The sequence below is a fragment of the Perissodus microlepis genome, chromosome 16 (assembly GCF_051167445.1).
Source record: "Perissodus microlepis isolate ML-2025 ecotype Zambia chromosome 16, ASM5116744v1, whole genome shotgun sequence".
Taxonomy (NCBI): domain Eukaryota; kingdom Metazoa; phylum Chordata; class Actinopteri; order Cichliformes; family Cichlidae; genus Perissodus; species Perissodus microlepis.
This window is the reverse complement of record NC_140476.1, coordinates 24467214-24490224: the sequence shown is the minus strand read 5'-3', so window position 1 is coordinate 24490224 and position 23011 is coordinate 24467214. Positions and strand designations below refer to the sequence as shown.

Sequence of the window (23011 nt, the reverse complement as noted above, 5' to 3'; positions counted from 1 at the left end):
CCGGCCTTTAAGGTGTCGTGGATAAATACAACAAACTAAAACTAAAAGATTTATTCACAACACACAGGAAAAGACCCAGCGAAACCGAGTTAACGATAAAAATGATAAAAAATAATGATAAAAAAACGATACCCCTGAAAACCATCAATTTCACACCTGAGCCTCAACTTTCGCGGCACAACTCACGGACCGGCCCAGGGGTTGGGGGCCGCTGATCTAGAATATTGTCAGTGACAAAAAATGTTTAACCCGTCTGATTGCTAAGACATCACTGGTGATAACCCAACCCGAACCTCAGGCAATCAAAATATATAATTGTTTTTATTGCCAAAATTAACATCATACCTCTATAGTCTGCATCTACATTGCACCTCCACTGATTAGGCCAAGTAATGCAGCTGTCTTTCCCCAATGTCTCAAAAGAAGAGGTTTGTCAGAAAACACTGATACAGGAAGTCTCCTCCATCATCAGTCCAGGATGAGATCTGAAAAAATGACACCTTGTCCTTTATTATGTTTCTTCTGAAACAAACAAATTTATGCTTTTAAAAATAAAATATTAGTCGTTCCATTTTGTTTCCTCCTGAGACCTTCGTCCCAGTCTTTCTCTTGTTTTGCTTGTTTCTGAGTCCAGCTGCTTCCTGTTTCTCTTCAACTCTCTTAAGGCCATTTTCTTTTTTTCCCTTTTACTTTTACTAAATAACAGAAAGGCTGTCCTCTCATTACTCTCCTGCTCATCCTCCGAGGCCTCGCCTTACTCATGTTTTTTGTCTTCACGTTGTAGTTGGTGTATTGAGTATAATTTTCTTGTCAAGCAGATTTGTCCCCTATAAATAGGGATTTAGATGTGATTCAGTTCTAATTCTGAAAATCTCTTTCTGTGTTCTGTACAATTTGGTTAATATGTTGCTGTGTATCCATCAGCAGCTCAGCTGTGAGGAAATCCTGTTGTTTCATGGAGGGTTTATTGAATTCTGCATAATTTCTATCCATCTGCCTCACTTGGATTTCATATATTTCACTCTTTCTTTTTAAATGATCGCAGGCTTCACTTGTTTAACTTTGATATAAAAAGAATTTCTAACCATCTCCCTTTCAGAAACATAAGCAAACAACTACGGTGGCCCTGAGAGTTCAAAACACAACAGAAGTAGAAAAAAACCCCAAAACAACAGAAGTGTTTTTTGGTGCCTGTTTGCTTCGTTCCTGTTCCTCAACAATGTATATGTAACGTACCTATTCTTAGGAGATAATCTGCTTGCAGGGCTAACACAGAGAGACCATTCTCGTCCACGTTCACAGTTATGAGCAATTTAGAATTAGCACCTAAGCTAACCATACAAACTCCAGCCCGTCAGTTCAAACCCAGGACCTTCTCACTGTGAGGCAGCATATCTAACCACAGCACCACTGTGCAGCGTGACTTTTTAGTTATAATTTTGACCTAAATTCATTGCACCAAATGCAAGGCATACAGTTTTGTACTAAAAAAGGCAAAAACTTTATTCATTGCTGTTGCTATTTTTAGTTTGCTACGACTTGTTCGTGTGCTTCAGTAAAGCAGGATCTCCTCCAGTCTGTCAAAATAGCAATTCTTCAACTTGCTTTTGTGGAAAAAGGACGACACTGCAGGGAGACAAATCTGAAGAGTGGGGCAGGTGGTGAGTGGTGGCGGTGTGTGGCGTTGCCAAAACACTTCTGTGATTGTGAGTATAATGGCATGTACTACATTTCAGGTCATTACTGCTCAACACAAAACAGTGTGTTCATGCTCACATTCACACACAACCCTGTTTCTGTTAAAAGAAATCTTGATCTGATGCAGCTCTTTCTGGCTTCTACAGCTATAAGCTGAGTGGTGAGGCTTGATTTGAATGTCGGGTCAGTTTGACATAAAGGTTGGATGTCTGTGATGAAACCACAGACGCACAGCTGTGAGTAATAACAACAACAAGATTTACAGAACAGTCTAAAAATAGAATCCACAGTGGAAGCAATCGCGAGGTGCACAAGAAGACAACCTTGAAGAGAAGGTCATCCAAAGCACATCTGGCTTATGATCTTTTGGGGGTTGGTGTCCCAAACCTTTATCAGTGTAGCTCATATATACAGTACAATTTGTGCCTATGCAGCTCCACAAAACGTACTTCATTGGCAGCCAGGAATGCACTCTTATGCTCAGACATGAATTGAGTGGGTTCACACGTAGAGAGGGCTGGTTTTAAAGCTCGAGGGAATTATTTATCTGCTGTGTAAAGAAACAAAGCCATCACGATTCTGACTCTGGGAACCCACGCAAGTATGACGTGAGAACAGGGCTGGTCATAAAACAGATCAATTCAAATCAATTCTATTTGATTTTCATAGCATCAAACAGTATTGTGCTGTTAGTCTTTTCAAAGTCTAAAGACCACATAAAAAACACAAAATAGAAACATAGCTGTGGCCTCTGGAGAAAACGCACGGTGGTAGTGGGGAAGAAAGACTTTTGACTTGAAAGTGCTGATTTCTGTAGTACACATCAGTGCAGCCTAAATACACAAGTTTAGTTGCGGAAATCCTCTCGGGCTCAGGCACTCACACAGGAAATGGGTGTGACACTGGGGTGTTGTACACTTAACAGTAGTGCACACACAAATTACTTTCCTCCTCCTGATTGTTCACACACACACACACACACACACACACAAAAGGAAGACTGGGAGCATTTCAATTTCACTATCCCATCCAGTATCCTTCACCTGAGGTTGCTAGGCAGCAGCTGACATCATATTTAAATTAAAAGGAGCAACAGCAATTGTTTTCTATAAGCGTGCGTGCGTGCGTGTGTGTGTGTGTGTGTGCGTGCAATCCAGTCACTGCTCTGACATGTCGCTGTGTGTACACTGGTTTTGGAGGGCGTTGCATAACTGCTGTCTGGGGCAGTGCTGGACTTGTCTGTCAGACGCACTGTTTGACTGTCTGCTGTGGAGCCTTCTGCAGACATTAGTGCTGCTTTAGGAGTTTCCTCCAGCTTACACAGACATTTGCTACACACTCGCACACTATTCTCTATAGTTGTGACGGCACAAATTTAGATCCTCTCACATTAAAACAGAGCAGACCCCTTTTAGACGTTGAGCCTGATTAGTTAATCAAAACTCAATTTCAAATACAATTTTGGCTTTCGATGATTATGAAGACAGAATAATAGGGATAAAATGATTGTTCTGATTCAGTTTTGCTACAAGGCATCATTTTGTCCACTTTGTGTTATAAAGCAAGCTTCTCCCTAACAGCTCAAACTCACTTGATTCAATTTAGTTTTATTTATAGAGCACCAAATCACAACAACAGTTGCCTCAAGGGACTTGATATTGCAAGGTAAAGACCCTACAATAATACAAAGAACACCCCAACAATCATATGACCCACTATGAGCAAGCGCCTTGGCGACAGTGGGAAGGAAAAACTCCCTTTTAACAGGAAGAAATGACACTATGGCAGAACCAGGCTCAGGGAGGGGCGGCCATCTGCTGCAACCAGTGGGGGGTGAGTGGATGAAGACAGGACAAAAGACATGCTGTGGAAGAGAGACAGAGTTAATAATAACAAATAATAAAATCCAAAGAGTTGTATAAACACATAGTGAGAGAAAAAGGTGACTGAAGAAGAAACACTCAATGCATCATGGGAATCCCCCAGCAGCCTTGAGCTAATGCAGCATAACTAAGGGAGGATCACCTGATCCAGCCCTAACTATATGCTTAAACTATGTGCTTTATGCTTGCTGTCTAGTTCAGTAGGAGCTAAAAAAGAAAGGCTACAGAAAAGCACTCAATCCAAAGCTCTGTCTGGTATGAATGGGTAAATGTGGCAAGTTGCATAAAATGCTCTGAGTGCTCAGGTAGAGTAGAAAATGGTAAATGTCCTGTATTTGTATAGCGCTTTACTTAGAAAAGTGCTGCATAAGAAGCAGTCTGTTTACTATTCTATGAAATCCCCTTTGTTCATTAACTAGGGGATAACTTGTTAATTAATATTTGAATAGCTGAATAATACAGTGAGCTCATATTATAGAAAAGGAAGATGAAGCGTTGTTTCCCTACAGATTTCTACAAAACCAGGCTTCTTTTTGCAACCATAGATCCCCCTACTGGAAGTGAGACAGAATGCAAGTTTAACCTCCTAAGACCCGAGCTCTGCCATGGCATATATTTTTAATTTATCTTTGATATTTGGGCATATTGGGACCCAATGAATGTAAAAGCAAAGAATTACCAGATTTTTTTATTTTTTTTAACCTGATTTTAGTTTTTAAGAAAACATATGAGGACATTTGTTTAAAATGTTGATAGAAGAGTGGCAGTATAATGTCCTCGTAAGTGGATATCAGGCCCTTGTAGAGCAAAAATTAGTATTTTGGTCTAGATAACCCAAAATATGTGGACGCCAGGTCCTTGGCTTTTTCACTTTTCCAGACGTAGCTGACATAGAGTTTATGGGTAGACAGGTAGTGATATGTAATTCTGAATCGTGAAGTAGTTAAATCTATAGTTGTATATTTAAAAATGACTTTCTTAGCCTTATTTTGTAAAAAACATAATCTGTTAAACTGCATAAAGGGAAAGGTGGTCGATGACGATACCACATACTGATATGTAGTGTCATATTTTGTGGTTCACAGATCTAAAGAAGTATTATATCCTATTATTTTAACTATATATATATATATGGGAAAACTGCCTTTTTGACACTTATCTCCCATCTAAATTAAGCCTTTTCTTCTTCTGGCCAGCATATTTGCATTTGTCAAGTCCAGGATAAGCGTTATTTCCAAAGGGCCCCTTAAGGTAGGGACACACATATTTGATGGATTGAATATGATTTGGTAAATACAAATTGGCCAAGTCTAATCTAGTCTGCTGACAAAAATCATATTTTGTGTGATATTTAAAAGACTTATTTTCCTCCTGAAAAAGTTATTGACATCAATGACCCAACATGTCCCTTTTGTTGCTAGGCAACTCTACTTGGAATCAGTTTTTTTAAACAAAAGACTAAAGTGCTGTTCCCGAGGTACCTCTACTGTCCTACATGCGTCTTTGCCTTCTCTGACCTCACCTTCATTATAATTATAACTCCAGACCTGTAAAATTCCAAGACTTTATGCTTCCCAGGAGCTTTAATGTTGACAAAATCAGTCCACAGACAGACAAACAGACATACTGAGAGACAACAGACATACAAATTGCCATTTTTTAAAACTCTGTATGTAGTTTCCTTTACTGATGGTGTTTCCAGGACCAAATTTTATCAGGACCACACAAAAAATCAAACAAACAAACAAACTAAAACCAGCCACTGCAACTAACAATGATGATGTGGATGAAAAGACAGATTCTGTTGTCCCGTGAAGAGCTAGAGTTTCCAAACTGACCACTAAACATGTTAAAATAAAAGGAAACGAGTAAACGTCTTTATGTAGTTGAATAAGACTCTTAGGATTCAGTCAAGGCCTTTTAATATACCAAACTAGAATCAGTGGGAAAAGCACATCCAGACAAAGATGGCAGGAGTTCCAGCTGTTCACATTCCTCATGTGTCCAACATAAACAGTTGGCCTTTTGTTTTACTCATGAACTTCACAAGATAGGACCGAGCAACATATACTCAACATATACTCAAAACACATATAACAACAAACATAAACAGATGCCAAATGTTTTCAGCAGGTGAACGGTCTGAACTGCCAGCAGGCCAGTTCAGCACCCGGACCCGCACTGTTGTAATAGCTACAGTATGTGGTTCAGTATTGTCTCCATTGTGAAGTATGGAAGGTATTACCTGAAAAATATGTTTTCTGGGTGGGAGCATGAGTTGCTCTAAAACCTGTAGATACCTTTCAGCATTGATGGTGCCTTTCCAGATGTGCGAGCTGTCAGCTTTTGCACTAAACACTGATCTCTAACGATGATGGTGACTCAGTTTGAAGGACACAGTGTTCATGTTTCCCAAAAAGAATTTCAAACTTTTAAATGATCGCAGAACCAGTTTTGATGAACGTTGACACAAAGAAGGCAGTGGCATTATTGGATCCTGTTCACATAAGGGCGATCGTGGCTCAAGAGTTGGGAGTTCGCCTTGTAATCGGAAGGTTGCCGGTTGGACAGTCTCGGTCGTTGTGTCCTTGGGCAAGACACTTCACCCGTTGCCTACTGGTGGTGGTCAGAGGGCCCGGTGGCGCCAGTGTCCGGCAGCCTCGCCTCTGTCAGTGCGCCCCAGGGTGGCTGTGGCTACAATGTAGCTTGCCATCACCAGTGTGTGAATGTGTGCGTGAATGGGTGGATGACTGGATGTGTAAAGCGCTTTGGGGTCCTTAGGGACTAGTAAGGCGCTATACAAATACAGGCCATTTACCATTTACCATTCTTCTTTGCATGGCATGTTGAGCTTGAACCTGCATTTGTGGATGACACTGATTTCTTGGTGTTTTCCTGAGCTCATCCAGTGATTTTCATGACAGAATTATGCCTGTTTTTAATGCACCTGATGGGAATCTAATACTGATTTTCGGCCTTGTCCTTTATAGACAGAGATTTCTCCAAATTCCCAGAATGTTTTAATCATATTATGTACTGTGGATGATGCAATATCTAAAGTCTTCACAGTTTAACGATGAGGAACATTATTCTCTTGTAGTATCCATGTCTACATGCTCTCATTTGGACCTTTTACAGAAAGTTGTGGCAAGTTTTTGCTTTTCTAGAAAAACCTGCCAGCATGGTTTTTCCCATGCATTGATTGTGTTGTTAGGTTGCAAGCTACAACATAAGTAACTCAGTTAGCATTAAATGTAACATTAACAACATTAATGTAACATTGTATTATTACAATGTATACAATTATTACATTATATATACAGTCTGTGTGGAGATTAAAATTTTATTAGAGCCACGTTGCACTTTAGGACATCCACAACACTTAAACTGCTTTTTCCAAAAATGTCAAATGCTCAAATGTCCTCTCTGTGGTTTTCCAAGAATGGTCCATGCAAAATCAGAAAGGCCTCATGATAAGTGCATATATATTGTTCAGATTTATTATGCATCAGGATAAACCACCTGAGATGTTCTGACTTGGTGCGGTAGCTTTTATAGTCAATTATTTAAAATAAGTTTTCCCTCATCTTCTTTTTCTTCTTCCATCCTCCTACTCCCCTCGTTGTTTCTCTGAAAGATTCATCAAGCCATTTACCAAACATCATCTTTTCAGAGGATGCCATCCGACTGTGTCCCTTGCTTTGACCCCATCTTCACGTTTATGTCTCTGGGGAGCATTGAGATGGGTGAATGCTTCTGTTTTTAAATGTAAATGTGCTTTGTGTTTATTAGCATGACCACTTCTTCTTTCTTTGAGGTAAAATCTTCTAATTTTCCCTTTTACTTCTGTAATTCTTTCATTTATTTTATTTCGCTAAATGGTTCAGCTTCCCATCTGCTCTTCTTTTTGTTCTTCTCTCCTGTCCTCTTTCTCTCCCTCCTCCTTTTCCTTCTGTCGCGTCTCCATCCTCTTGATCTCAGCTCCAGCTTAATCTTTTGTCCCTCATCTCTCTCTGTGTCTCTCTGTCTCTTGCATTCTGAGTGTGTGTGTGTGTGTGTGTTTATCTGTGCATGCGTGTGCACATTCGTAGATATCAGCTGGTTGTGAGGCCCACCAGAGAAGCCAGAAAGCTTTAAGCTGTTACATAACAAATTCTTCTTGACTTGGAAGTGTGTCATTGCTTTGGATAAGGGCCTCGTGCGGCCACTGCCTTAAGACCCTTCCAGACCTCCCTTGATAGTACTAATGTCTGGATGAAGGGACGATGGAAGACAAAAGAAGGGTAGGGATTAAGGGCAAGCAACAGAAAGGAATGGGAGTGATGGAACAAGTCAAGAAACGAGGGAAGAGAGAGAGAGAATAAAACAACCTGAGGTGATCAACAGCAAGCAAGAGAGAGCGAGGAGGCGCATCACTTAGAAGGTCAAACGCTGGTGGGAGTTAAGAGAAATTGAAGGAATGGAGATGAAGAAGCAAAAAGGCAGAGAGGCAGGTTTAGAGGTGAAACTGGGAAATCGCCTAGACTCAAAGGAGAGGTTGCTGTTCTGCCTGTCTGAGTGGGTTTGGTATGTCCTCTCGTGCCACAGTGCTTTAATTTATGTGCTGTGTTGCAGAATGCAGAGACAGGAGGTGTGTCGGCACAGGAGAAACAACAGACACTCCAATCGGTTGTCTGCTTTTTACTGTACTGTGCAAGATTATGCTCCTTTGGTGCACTGAGAATATTTTACATGATGCCAAAACGATCACACTGTAACACTGCAAGGGAATAAAAAATAGTTTCTCTTGGTTGTTCCTGTTGACTAGTAATCAGTTAATTGTAACAGTGGGTGACAGCAGATGAGCAGTTCTTTTAAAGCAGCAGGCTTTGTTTATTCTGGCTTGGTTTCTGGATTTCTTGTTTTCCTGACACTTTCCAGCTAAGGTTGAGAGTCCAAGGTTTGTGACACAGTAGATACATAAATGAACAATGTGCCCAGAAGAAATCAACTGGAATTGTCCTGTAGTAATGTGTTTGTTTAAATGAGACAGGCACATCCCGAATAATGCCAAAGAGACGCTAAAGAGACAGAAGGTGGAAAGTTTTTATATATATAAATAAGAAAATGTCTCTTACATGTCCGAAATTATTCACTTATTTGAACTTAAAATGACAAATAGAAACATTACTGTAAAAGTCAACATAAAGCTGAATCCATGACTGAAACGGTCATGTTTCCATGCTCAAACAGTTGACGCATTCAAGTATCACAGTTTAACCAGTGGCTTTTATTTATTGTGTGTTTGTGTGTGTGTGAGCCTCTTTGTATCTGTAGAAGGAATCAGTCAAGGTGAGGACGAAAGTGTTGTTGAAATCCATTAGAGATTCCCTTCGTTAAACAAGCGCAGACAGCCAGAGAGTAGCCAGACCCTCTTAATGGTCTCTGTGTGTGCAGACCTGTGGTGCAAAGGGCTTTGATTGAAATGTCTTCATCAACTCTCCTGCCCTTCACAATCATCCAAACAGTAAGATGCTTCAACAACAGCCGAGCTGGACAGGGGTCAAGATTGCTGTGAGTAACCAGGTTAATGCAGGAAGTCAGAGAATGCGTTGCATTGCAATAAAATGCTGTGATTAACTACAGCCTGCAATTACATGCAGGTCCTCGGTAATTAGATCTCACCCTAATCCTAGTCATTTATTTACGCAACAGTGAGAAGCCTTGCAGTTCATGACTGAGTAGCAGAAACACATTTTACCAGTTTAATGAAGTTCAGTCACAGAGAGTTGCATACAACGAGCCAGACTTGAACACACACAGCTACACTCACGGCTGACACATCAAAGACAAAGGAAGAGGACAGAACTATTGATATACTGAGCAAGCCAGTTATACAGGAAATGAAACAAGTCCAAAGAAGACATCATATCAAAGTAAAACAAGAAACAACTAAACGTGGAGTGAGTAAGACCTGCACTGAACATAAAGGCAGAGAACACTGCAGGACAAAGACATAAACACAGCAAGAGGAACAGACAGGAAACACTGAGAGAACTAAATACACGAGACTACGACTCCACTCCAAACTCTGAAGTTTAATGAACAACAAGAATTGAAAACTAACACTAGAACATTTTGCTCCATCCCTACCTGACAAGATGGGCTCTTCGGTTTTCAGAAAAGGTTTCCTTGTGATTCCATGTACCTGTCTGAAAACTGGAAACTGTTCCAAACCGCTCTCTCTTCATGTCCTTGTCTCTGTGGCCTCAACTTAAAACTCATCTATTCACACAGGCATTCAGGCAATGCTTGAATTATGTGTTGTTTTGCTCGATTTGAGTGTGTCCAAGTTTCAGGTTTCGAGTTTTATTGTCACGTACAGATAAACAGAATGAAATTCTTTGGCTCGTGCTCCTCAGCTTTACATGAGCATATAGAAAGTGTGCAGTTATATTAAGAAGAAAATAACAGAAAATAGCAGTAATAATAATAATAATAATGATGATAAAAGAGAAAAAAGTATTAAATATTTAGAGAATTTAAAAGAAGTTGGTATTTACAGGTTGTGCAAATTGTGCTATTTGACATTGACTGGATTTTACTGATACTTCTATGAATAATTTTTTTTAGATGTTTATTATTTTGATTGCTTTTTTAAAGACAAAGAACACTTACTTACCAAAACACCTCAAAGGACACCCAACAGTCCATAAAAACAGACACCTGTACTTAAATAATACAATGAAACAGACGCTGAAGTTTACCATTCTGAAAAGACATCGAAATAGAATCCGAAATTCTTCAAAAAAACATGTTATACATCAGTTTTTTGCTGCCATTCACGTAAATGTAGTTCTAGAGCTTAATGGGAATATTTGGTCTGCGTCCGGGATTTAAGTTTTGATATTTTTCTTGGTTTTTCTTTGGTAGGAAAAAATTACAGACAAATTAAAAAGTTTAAAAAGATATTTTTCAAATTATTCAATTAAATTATTATTTCAAATTGCAGCTTTATTAAAGAATAATTCCTGCTTATTTGGTCACATCAATACCTACACTCATTGCAGAAAACCTAAACCTAGTTCCCTAAAAAGTATAAAAAGCTAGTAATAAGACTCCAGATTTGCTTTTTGTGCATGCAAAAATTGCAAAATTCAAAATTTGAATTCCCCCAAAATACCAAATGCTACATTTTGCACGTGCGCATCTAAGCTCTCTCTCTCTCTCTCTCTCTCTCTCTCTCACACACACACACACACACACACACACACACACACACACACACACTATGATGTAGCAGCTCAGAGATCAAGGAAGCATAATTATTATCCACATGGTCACAATACCCAGGTTACTTACCCAGGTGTTGTTGGAGCCTCTTTGTACTTGCATTGTCAAAAGCCTGAAACGTATGCTCTGTCAGACTCAATGTCATTTTTACCAGTCAGAGATGTTTGTAAGGCATTTATAATGATTAAAATGGAGCTGACTGTGTTGTTTGCCAAAGTGTGCAGCACAGTGCAGAATCCTTACTGTGCAGGAAACAACAAATATTAGCACACACTGGTAGGAATCAGAATTCTAACACCTTTGATTTTGTGACTCACCCAAACACAGTCGTGGGTATGTACTGAAATATCTGCACACACTCCCACCCACAGACTCAAACACAGGCACTGGTCACGGACATCAATTAATCATTCTGGTTTTTTACAACTCCCTCAGAGTGCTAATCAGATTTTTATCATCTTCGACTCTTTCACCACCTTCACACTCCATCTCTTTCTCTGCACTCTCTGTCCGTATCATCTTTCAATAAGTTTCGCCAGCGCTCCAAATACAATTTAGCAAAAAAATCACAGTGAACAAGACTCATATGAGCTCAGGGAAAAAAGACCTGCAGAGATGTGGGAGAAGGTGCCAAAGCCTTTGTAAACTATAAAGCCTGATACTGTTTACAAACTGTAATATTGCTGCATGAATATTGTCAAGAAAAAGTGACAGCTGAGGCTCTTTCATCTTGTCAACACATCTGGATGCCTGACATTGAGCTGCTTAGATAAGTTTAAGGTGTCTTCTCCTTTTGTTTCAAATGCTCTGTAGAGCAGTTTGTGGCCTACAGAGCTCTCTTCATACACCACTCGATATTCCTTCTCCACCAGTCTTATTGGACCCATGGTTACAGTTGCACATATTGTTGAAAATATGATATTATGACAGAAGTGTTAAGACTTTAAGCTTAATGTGGGACACACACAGACAGGTGACAAGTAATACCTGAATCCTTAAGCTGTCGTTTTCTGTAGGAGCGTTCTGCTGCTGGTAAATGTGGCCTTAGGCAGATTCTTTACAAAAGAATTCCCTCATCAAGCTCATGTCTTACTATGATGTAGCAGCTCAGAGATCAAGGAAGCATTTCATCTCTTCTGTTCTAGTTATCATAGCAGACCTAATTTTCCTATCACTGAAAAATACATGAATGGTTAACTAAATACACATTAGGAATGGCAGTTATTAGTGGAGGTGAGTGATGTAGCCTCAGAATTATATCACAATATTTAAAGGAATAATGTGATAATGTTGTTAGAATAGTGAACAAAGAACACTGAACATCTTATCTGCTTTTCCGTCCTTCTTTTCTAGTGAACTGCCACTGAAGACAAACTACCTAATTCAAAATGTGAATCTGATGCCATGCATAATAATGCAGTAGTAACGACACAGCATAGGTCAAGCACAAGCAGAAAAATAGTTAAGAAGGCAGTTGCAAAGGAAACGTAATGTAAGTAAAGTATAACATGGCTGCTTAGCACTTTAGTATACCAATAGCTAGGGCTGCTCAATTAATCGAATTTTAATCTCGATTACGATCTGGGCTTTCAACGATCATTAAAAATGACTGAGCCGATTATTAGCCCCTCCCTCGTGCTTTACTCTCGCGCTGCTCCGTGTGGCAAATCGAGCGCACCTCTCTGCATTTCGAACATGTGTCACAACAATTAAGAGCAGCGCCAACCACGGACCGGTTTATGCCCGACAATATTTTCATGGACCGGCCTTTAAGGTGTCGCGGATAAATACAACAAAATAAAACTAGTACCGGTACCGAAAAAAAGAAAATTTATTCATAACACACGTGAAAAGACCAAGGAAAACCGAGTAAACGATAAAAACGATAACAAAATAACGCTGAAAACAGATAAAACCCCTGAAAACTATACATTTCACACCTGAGCCTCAACTCTCGCGGCCCGGTACCAAACGACTCACGGACCGGTACCGGTCCGAGGCCCGGGGGTTGGGGACCGCTGATTAAGAGGACCCGAGGGAAGCTCGGAAAGCTAAGCAGAAGTTATTTGGAGAGGAGAGTGACTGCCGTTGGTTGAAAAGAGAGGTAAAAAAAACTTCAGTGGTGTGGAAACATTATGGGTTCGCGGAGTCAGACGTGGATCAAGTAGACATAGTGTGTAAACTTTGCTACAGTGTCGTAGCTGCACCACAGCAACACTGCAAAGTTCACTAAACATAGATGTTTACATTTTTCATTTATTTTTTATATTGCAAACATTTGCACTGTTATCAGTATTTGCACACTATTTTATATTATTTTTTGACAATCTTTAAAGTCATTATTCAATACATTGTTATTGTTAAATAAATATCGTCAAATAATTGAGATCTCAATTTCAGTGAAAATAATCGTGATTATCATTTTTGCCATAATCGAGCAGCCCTACCAATAGCTAAATAATGTCACCTTGTAACTCTTCAGTAACCTGTCACATGATAAAATGTAAGTGGACAAATATTTTCTACCTGGGATATTGTGTGGTCGAACTTCTTAATCAGCTGCTTAAAGCCATGTAACCACATCAGTAATTTCCATCCCCCGTCTGCTTTTCCTGTCACAACTCGCCAGTTGCGAGTTCTCCAGCAGTGCTTAGTTGAGTCGCACATCACCAACCAGTAGTATCGCCTCCTCGCGTTCCATCAACACCTGGTTGTACTTGACACTGTTATTTGTGGTTTTTAAAGCAGCAGTTATTGTGCGCTACAAAATGTAAAAGTACTATCATACACCATTATGTCCAAAATGACACATTACAAACATAACTCTGAAATTTGAAACCACTGCTTCAAAGATAAAGGTCATTGCATATAGACATGAGAATATTCTGACTGTTGACCTTCATGCTGTTTCTGTCCTCACTTATTGAGGATAATGACTGGAGCTTTGGACGGATGTGTTAGACAGTGCTGAGGTTGTTTTTGGATAATCCCTACTTCCTGTACAAGGAGTGATATGTACAGAACTAAGGAGTACATTTATCAGCAAAATAGAAAACAATGAAGAAACAAAGTCTTCTGGAAACTATTCTGATCTTTTTCTCAATGTTGCTATTTATGCCACACAATTATAATATGACAGATCAGCACTGGCCTAACCATGGCCAACACGCACTTTTGTAATAAATACATGTACAGGCTGCATTTTCTCACATCATTAAACAAAAAAGACTTGCATTATATTCAAACCAGTGGCCTGCAGGGACTCACTGAAAGGCACGCAAAGACAGTTGTGTCTGTAGTTGCTGTCCTGAGAAAAACAAAAACAGTTGCTCATGAGCTCAGGAACAGAAGCCTCTCGATTTGAAACATGACATTAAAATATTCTAATAACAAAATAAATGGCTGAATTAAAAAGCTTGGCCGGTGTGTGACATGGTTAGCTGTGTTAACTTAAATAAAGGGAGAGAGATTGCTTTGCGTGGAGATCAGGGGCAGTACCCGTGGACTGGCAGACCGGGGTGGTGGTCCCCATCTTTAAGAAGGGAGACCGGAGGGTGTGTTCCAACTACAGGGGGATCACACTCCTCAGCCTCCCTGGGAAAGTCTATGCCAGGGTGCTGGAAAGGAGAGTTCGTCCGCTAGTCGAACCTCGGATACAGGAGGAACAATGCGGTTTTCGTCCTGGTCGCGGAACACTGGACCAGCTCTTTATCCTCTCGAGGATACTTGAGGGTGCATGGGAGTTTGCCCAACCAGTCTACATGTGTTTTGTGGACTTGGAGAAGGCATTCGACCGTGTCCCTCGGGGTGTCCTGTGGGAGGTGTTGCGGGAGTATGGGGTGTCTGGCCCATTGCTACGGGCCATTCGATCCCTATACAGCCGTTGCAAGAGCTTGGTTCGCATTGCCGGCAATAAGTCGGACTCGTTCCCGGTGGGTGATGGGCTCCGCCAGGGCTGCCCTTTGTCTCCGGTTCTGTTCATAATTTTTATGGACAGGATTTCCAGGCGCAGCCAAGTGGCGGAGGGCTTTCGCTTTGGTGGCCTCAGAATCTCATCTCTGATTTTTGCGGATGATGTGGTTCTGTTGGCTTCATCGGGTGAGGGCCTCCAGCTCGCACTGGAACGGTTCGCAGCCGAGTGTGAAGCAGCGGGAATGAGGATCAGCACCTCCAAATCTGAGGCCATGGTTCTCAGCCGGAAAAGGGTGGAGTGCCCACTCCGGGTCGGGGATGAGTTCCTGCCCCAAGTGGAGGAGTTCAAGTATCTCGGGGTCTTGTTCGCGAGTGTTGGGAGAAGGGAGCCGGAGATCGACAGACGGATTGGGGCTGCAGCTGCAGTAATGCAGACGCTGCACCGGCCCGTCGTGGTGAAGAGGGAGCTGAGTGTAAAAGCAAAGCTCTCAATTTACCGGTTGATCTACGTCCCTACCCTCACCTATGGCCACGAGCTGTGGGTAGTGACCGAAAGAACGAGATCGCGGATACAAGCGGCAGAAATGAGCTTCCTCCGAAGGGTGGCTGGCCTCTCCCTTAGAGATAGGGTGAGAAGTTCGGCCATCTGGGAGGGGCTCAGAGTAGAGCCGCTGCTGCTCCACATCGAAAGGAGCCAGCTGAGGTGGTTCGGGCATCTGACAAGGAAGCCCCCTGGGCGCCTCCTGGGTGAGGTGTTCCAGGCATGTCCCACCGGGAGGAGGCCCCGGGGCAGACCCAGGACACGCTGGAGAGATTATATCTCTCGGCTGGCCTGGGAACGCCTTGGTGTTCCCCCGGATAAGCTGGAGGAGGTGGCTGGGAGAGGGAGGTCTGGGCCTCTTTGCTTAGGCTGCTGCCCCCGCGACCCGTCCTCGGATAAAGCGGATGAAGATGGATGGATGGATGGAGATTGCTTTATTTTGGTATTCTTCACTGACGTATATTTTTTACATTTTACTCGATGAGCTCTGCTGGGCTTGCAGTGCTGGAATGTGACTGCATTTTCTATCATGAATAAAATTTGGGCTTATGTGATTTACAAATAATTGCGTTCTGTTTTTATTCACATTTTACGCAACTGTTGAAATCAGGTTGTTAATGCTTTGGTAGTGGCTGTTTTAGCTTTGCCTTTTAAAACTACATTTTTAAAAGGGAACAACTTACTAAAAACAAGCCTCGGTTGTCTGCAACTATTTAAACTCAGTCAACTAGAACATTGGCAAATGTATTTATACAAATCTAAGAGGTCAGCAGTTTTACTTTGCATTCATGGAGCTCATTGATCTTAATTTGGATACATATTGGAAAGTGTTACAGCTTGACTTTAAGTGCAACACAGTGGAACAGTTGCGGGTCATTGTGACACACAGCAAATTGCGGGTTGCAGTGGATGTAAGACTGTGGACGCACTGGCAGCACAGTAATCTATTTTGATAATCTCCTGCCAGTGTGCTGAGGGATAATTAGCCAGATCGTGCCATCAGATTGGGGCTGGATTTATGCAAGTGCCAGGTGTTGTCTGGTCAGTGTTTGTGTGTCTGTGTGTGCAAGACACAGAGCTTTATAAATGAGGCTAACAATTTAGTCAATATATGGAAACACTGAAGCAGTCTGCAGGCACAGCATAGGCATTGATGAATGGCACTTTGTATGCGTTTGAATGTTTTAAAAAGAAATTCATGTTAATGTCCGAGGTAATTCAGCACTGAAGGTCGCTGTGCAGGAAAGAGAACTTGAATGAAGGCTGTTGTTTCTTTTAGTGGTTTGTAAAGTTGCAGGGATTGATTATTGCCTCCACCTTTGTTTGGTTCACAAATCATTAAATGTTACATATAAGACAGTAACATGAGTGACATGAGTTACTGTGGGGGGTTCAAATATTTTCTATCACAAAAAAACCCCTCTGAGTTTATTGATTAAACATGCACTAAGCCTAACATCATATTGGTTCTCCAGCTCTTCTGGGACGACACCAAGACATCGCCAGTCCAGCTGGAGACATAATCTCTCCACTGGTCTCACACCTGGCCTCCTCCCAGTTGGACATGCCCAAACACCTCGCCTAGGGTTTGTTCTGGAGACATCTTGCTCAGATGCCAAAACCACCTCAGCTGGAGGCTTTAGATGTGGAGGAGCAGTGAGCCCCACTTGAATGACTTGCCTGTGCCCCATACAATGTACAGTTGCGGGAACATTAGTTTTTATCAAGATTGGAAAAGCCAAACATGGAGTCATTAATTCTTACACAGGGTTCATACTGACCTTTTGCCAGGCAAATCTTTACACTGGAAACCACATTATAGACCCACAAGAATAAAAGTCTAAATATACCATCAGTGCCACTAGTCTGTGTACTTGTCAGACCAAAATATGTTTATTATATTCCATGCCTATTTCATTTAACTTAACTTATGCAATGCACTTTAGGTTTATTTACGTCGTATAGAGCTTCCTGTATGTTTGCCTGCCTGCTGAGTAGGAGAAGACAGTTCATGTTTTTTTTTAAACATTTCGTTTAGTAGTTCTGTGATTTTGCTCAAGAAGATTACAATTAAAATCATAGGTTAGTTTTGTTATTAATACCAGCTTGTGCTTTGTAGTTCTCCTTTCACATGCTACAGCGCTCTTGTTGTTTTCCTTATACTGGCTCAACATAGCAGTGCCCTCTGGTCATCAAACCAGCTTAGTGCAAAATTGTTTTCCCAATTTGGTGTGGGAATAAACGTGACATGCCTGCATTCCCTCTGGGATAAACTGTAACACTGCTAGAAAGACCTTGTTGTCTGCCATAGAGTAAATGCTTTTAGCTGGTTTCAGACCGGTGGCAAGATTAATGAAAAAGATGGGGGTCGTTGAATCGTACCATATCTAGTTTATATACTGTCTACAGCAATCCAAATTTGTGTGTTATAAAAATAAAAGTAACAGTTAAGTAACAGTTTTGAGCTGCTTTGTAGAACAGACGAAAAGTGACATTTAACCCGCCATTATACAGACAATCCAAACAGCACTTTTACATATACAGTGAACACAAAAGAATTATGGTTACAGAGCAATAACTCCAGAATGACACAATTAAAGTTTAGTTTTTTATTAAAAAAACAAACCCGTTAATTATACCCATCAGGCATTAGCAGAATGTACTCTTCCCCAGAGGCTGCATTAATATTTTAAGGAAATATAACACAAAGTAAGACATAATACAACACGACCAGGGGCTACGCACATTAGCCCTCAGCTGTTAGCCTCCTCCTGGGAAGGATTCCTGTGTTATGCCTTTATGCTGATGCAGCTCTAATGTCAGACAATTCTGCTGTTCATACTGTGCTCATTTCTAACATTTATGTTTGAAAATATTGCATGCATGGCACTTCTTTAACTGTTGATTATTAAATGTTTTTTTTGGCTCATGGAGTTGACAAAGTTTTAAGATGAAGAGGCTTCATATTTGCCTCTGGTTTGCTTCCTGTGGCAGATGGCTGCCCCTCCTTCAGCACAGAGGTTCTTCCTGTGAAAATTGAGTTTTTCTTCCCCGGTGTCACAAAGTGTTGCTCAGAGGGGTTCATCTGATTGTTGTCTTCTCTATTGTTGCTGGCTCTGCACCGTACAATATAAAGTGCCTTGAGGTGACTGTCGTTGTAATTTGGCGCTAAATAAAATAAAAATGAATTGGATATCATTCTGTCATCATTCTGTGCTAAGGGTCCATTTCAGATGTTACTCAGAGCAGTTTTTTTTTCCTCCTGTGAATGCAGTTTTACATTTGTTACAAAAAAGAATAGTCAATAAAGTAGGTTTTCTATTTAGACCTGTGGTCCCCAACCTTTTTTGCTCCACGGACCATTTTTCCATTTCACAGACCGGTCTTTAAGGTGTGCCGGATAAATACAACAAAATAAAATGATACGAGCAAGACAACTGTAGTATTTTGTAAATATAATAATAAACACAAATTCATTGTGTAACTTTATTAGCAGCAACCTCCTGAAGTGCGCCGACAACATTGAGAGTAACGTCCTCCTCTCTGCCCTTAATGCTCTCAGGTCGCTATGGTAACGTGTAAATATTTATTTCAAAATAAGACACAACTACAAAACAAATATAAACCCCTGAAAAACATAAATTTCACACCCGGGGCTCAACTCTCGCGGCCCGGTACCGGTCCGTGACCCAGGGGTTGGGGACCTCTGATTTAGAGAATGCATAGATGTTTCTTGTTTTACGTCAAAAAAGAATCATGACATTTTTGGATTTTAGAAGATTAAAACAAAACTGTTGATGGAGTCACACTGGATTGAAGTATACGGAGATATTTTCTTTATTTGTTCATTGTTTGGATGTAGAAAACAGTCTGGAAAGAGATTTCTTGTTCATTGGTAGCTCTCAGTTACTGCGACAAGACGGATATTAGCTACAACTTTGCACCAGTCTCCTCGCTGTGTGCAGGTGCTCATACGAGCCTATCTGAGGCTTGTCTTCTGTGCCCATTTGATATAACCAGGTATAGAAATAGTGTGGCAGTCCTTAGTGAAGAGCCAGCTGCTGTAACCACTTTATCTGCTGTCCAAGGCTTTCCAACACAATGAGCTATTGTTCTCTAACCATGTATTCTACTTTTGTCCCGTCTCCTACTAGTCTGCATTTTGTGTCTGCACTTGTTGCATCAGTCCTTCTTTCATCTCTCGTCTTTGCGCTGAATATTTTATTTGTGCTTGTTTGCAAGCCATTTTACTTGTTTCTTGAATATCCACTTAAGTCCAATCCATTCTCTTAATTTGTCTAGCCTGACCATTATTACATCTCCTCTTGCCTCCAGCTTTTGGTTCCATTTCTCTGGACTGTTTCTCCATCTGTGCTGATTTTTTCTTTCCCCTGGCAGTTACTCAACAATGAGAGTGAGCGTGATCATATCTGAGTTAAAAAGTGTGGTGAAGTCAAACAAAAGGGAGAGCTTAATGCAGACGGTGGATTATAGCTGGAAACAGGACTTTGCATTAAAGGCTTTTTTAAGGACGTGGCCTTACTTTCCTGGACGGCCTCTGTGTCATGCAGTGACAGTGGAAACATGTAGTCTCGCAACGTGCACATGCCGGATTAGTAATGACAGCTACCAACATCAATGTTCTCAACTGTCCATACTGCCCCAGAGCATCACTAGCACAGTCAAAGAGACGCAGTCTATGGCCACTCCCCACTCTGATCTGTCCACCTAAATACCCACTGACCTGTTTTCTGTAAGCTCTTCTGTCCGGCCTCTGCTGACCAATGTAATGAAAAAGACATTCTGTGGCACAGTAAAGTGAATAAAGACAAACAAGCTCTCATTTAAAACTCTGACCTTGCTGCTCATCCGTGTCTCTGTGTACTGGGAGGTGTGCGGATATGGGAATTGGAAATCAATGTACCGAATAGGACGAGGCAACGATTTCAACTCTTCCTCTTTTTTTGCCTTGTTCCCTTTCTTTTGTTCAGAGGCAATCACTGCTCTGTTTGTCGTGTCCTTATCTCTGTTGTGTAGGCCTCCTGTTTTTTTCCCTGCAAAGAAAAAATCATTTGTAAAAATCAGAGCAATATTTCAAAAGAAACACTCAAGTAAAAGTACAGTTTCTTTTTGAGACAAGAGCATGCAAAGGATTCCTTGACTGCTACAATTATTTGAAAAGGTGCTTCAATAATAGTAATAATAATAATAATAATAGTAATAATAATAATAATAGTAATAATAATCATTTTTAAAGGGTGCTTACAGGTAAAGATGACATTGTGAAATATTACATAAAGCTGACTGTAGCTACACCGTGTTATTTTCCAGTCTTCAGCTACATAATGTTAGGATCAGGGTTTCTAAATCAGTTGCTACTGAGTAAAGTCTAGGATCTGCTATTTCTTTGTGGTGTTGATGTCATGATCCGGCTGTGTGCAGGGAGGAAACGGACCCAAACGCAAACTCACTAGAAACAGGATTGAACTTTTGATGTGAACTGACACATCAAAAGGATCAGGAGTGAGTCTATTGTTTTTTAATGTCCATAGAAGCGGGAGAAAAATAATCATTGTAACTCACCACCGGGAGTTGCTTAACATCGTCCATTTTATGGCGGCGTGTGCGCCGCTTCCTACGGGAAGGGGAAGCGGGCGAAAACAGCTGGGCCTCCGGCATGCAGACTTGACTAGGGGAGACAGAGCAACTAAGAAACACAGAACAACAACAAAGAGACACAGAGGGCAGCTACTAAATACTCAGAAAACTAAACAGAATACAAGAAAGCCAAAGCGCTAGACTATAGAGTAAACTGGGGCAACAAAGAGAACTAAGATCATAATACAAAAACTCAGAGACACAAGAAACTCAAAGCACTGGGTCACCGACCCAGGACCGTGACAGCTGAGTTCAATTCAGTTTTACTTTCATATGAAAGTCGCTTAAATCAGCGTCTGTGAGTCGTTTGGTACCGGGCCGCGAGAGATGAGGCTCAGATGTGAAATTTATGTTTTTCAGGGTTTTTATCGTTAACTCGGTTTCCCTGGGTCTTTTCCCGTGTTGTAGTTTTGTGTCTTACTTTGAAAGAAACATTTACGTGTTACCATAGCGACCAGAGAGCATTAAGGGGCAGAGAGGAGGATGTTACTCTCAATGTTGTTGGTGCATCTCAGGAGGGCGCTGCTAATAAAGTTACACAACCACACAGTGAATTTGCGTTTATTGTTATATTTACAATATACCACAGTTTTTGTCTTGGCCGTATCATTTATTTTGTTGTATTTATCAGTGACACCTTAAAGGCCTGTCCGTGAAAATATTCTCTGACATTAAACCGGTCTGTGGAACAAAAAAGGTTGGGGACCGCTGGCTTAAATCACCTTTCTTCCCCATTCTGATGCTGGGTTTGGAATTTAGCGGTCGTGTTGCCTAAAGTCAACACTGAAGTCAACACAACCTGTTTGAACACATCTGTTCACACTGCCTTATTCGCTTTAGTGCTGATTTTACCTGTTGTCAAGTTCTGCTTTGCAATTTTAACTTATTTTATGTATTTTATGACTATTGCTTCTTTTATGAAATTTCCCCTTGTGGGACTAATAAAGGTATCTTATCTTATCTTATTAATGTTGTTCTTTTGTAAGGTGACCTTGGGTTTTTGAAAGGCGCCCTCAAATAAAATGTATTATTATTATTATTATTAAAGTCAGAGAATTGCTGCCATGCGATGTTGATGAGCAGGTAACGAGCAGTAGAATAGGCTTACCCAATGAAGCGAGTGTATTTCCAATATTTAAGGAGAAGAGCAGTTACTATTAGCAGACTTCTGTTACAGTATATTGTATGTGTACAAATGAAGCACTACTTGCCGGTTGAGCACCAAAGTAAAGGAGTGTACAGCAGAGAGGTGGCCAACTCTGCACTCCATGCCAGTTGCAATTACTGCTATCATTTTAGCTCCAGTGGTTAGAGCTCATTAGAAATCAGCGACAAGCCATTGTCGGGACCTTCGTTAAAAATTCCTTGCAATAGCTCTAATGAAAGTAAACAATGACATTTGCACATGAACTTGCCAATCAGTCTGACACAAAGACAGAAGCAGGAATTCAAAATCCCAGCAGGGCTCAAAACAGGTATGTGTGTGTGTGTGTTGTAACAAAAGGGAAAAAACAGTATTTCTATGTTAGTTCTGCTGCCCTCGGCCTCTCCACCGCTCAAAATGCTCAAAACGTTGAATATTTTCCTACCAGTGAATATTTTTCATGTCCCAGGTCTTTCTTAAGCCATGCCTCAGATTTGTTGAAAGGAAAACAGATTTTCCACCTTTCCCTGGAATATCAGGAGTATCAGGAGGGACTTTTCTCCCAATCCTAATTTTCCAGGTTTTATGACTGTGTACATCCCGCATGTTGATGCTTCTCATTTTGACCTTCAGCCCGTCTGTCTTTGTCTTTCTTCAGGACCCCTCAGTGCAAAAGGTGGGCGGAGGCAGGAAGAAGACGGTGTCCTTCAGTAGCATGCCCTCTGAAAAGAAGGTAAACTGGAAATAAATGATCAAAATCAGTTTCACATAGATTAAGCAGAATCTTAAAGGGAATTCTGATTATCTCCAGGGAAGTTACATTACAGTTACATTAGGGAAAACAATGCCTGGAGACTGCAGTCAACTTGTGATCTCCTTGCCTGACAGCAGTCACTGTCTTCA

At 41.0% G+C, this 23011-nt stretch overlaps 1 protein-coding gene across 1 annotated transcript in view; it reads left to right on the top strand.

Annotated features, from left to right (window-relative positions):
• plcl1 (phospholipase C like 1) overlaps positions 1 to 23011 on the top strand; it is a 119955-nt gene that overhangs the window by 49180 nt on the left and 47764 nt on the right. The window contains exon 2 of the mRNA XM_084908831.1: positions 22767 to 22841. Within this exon, the coding sequence (XP_084764957.1) occupies positions 22767 to 22841 (75 nt within the window). The remainder of the gene's footprint in view (positions 1 to 22766; positions 22842 to 23011) is intronic.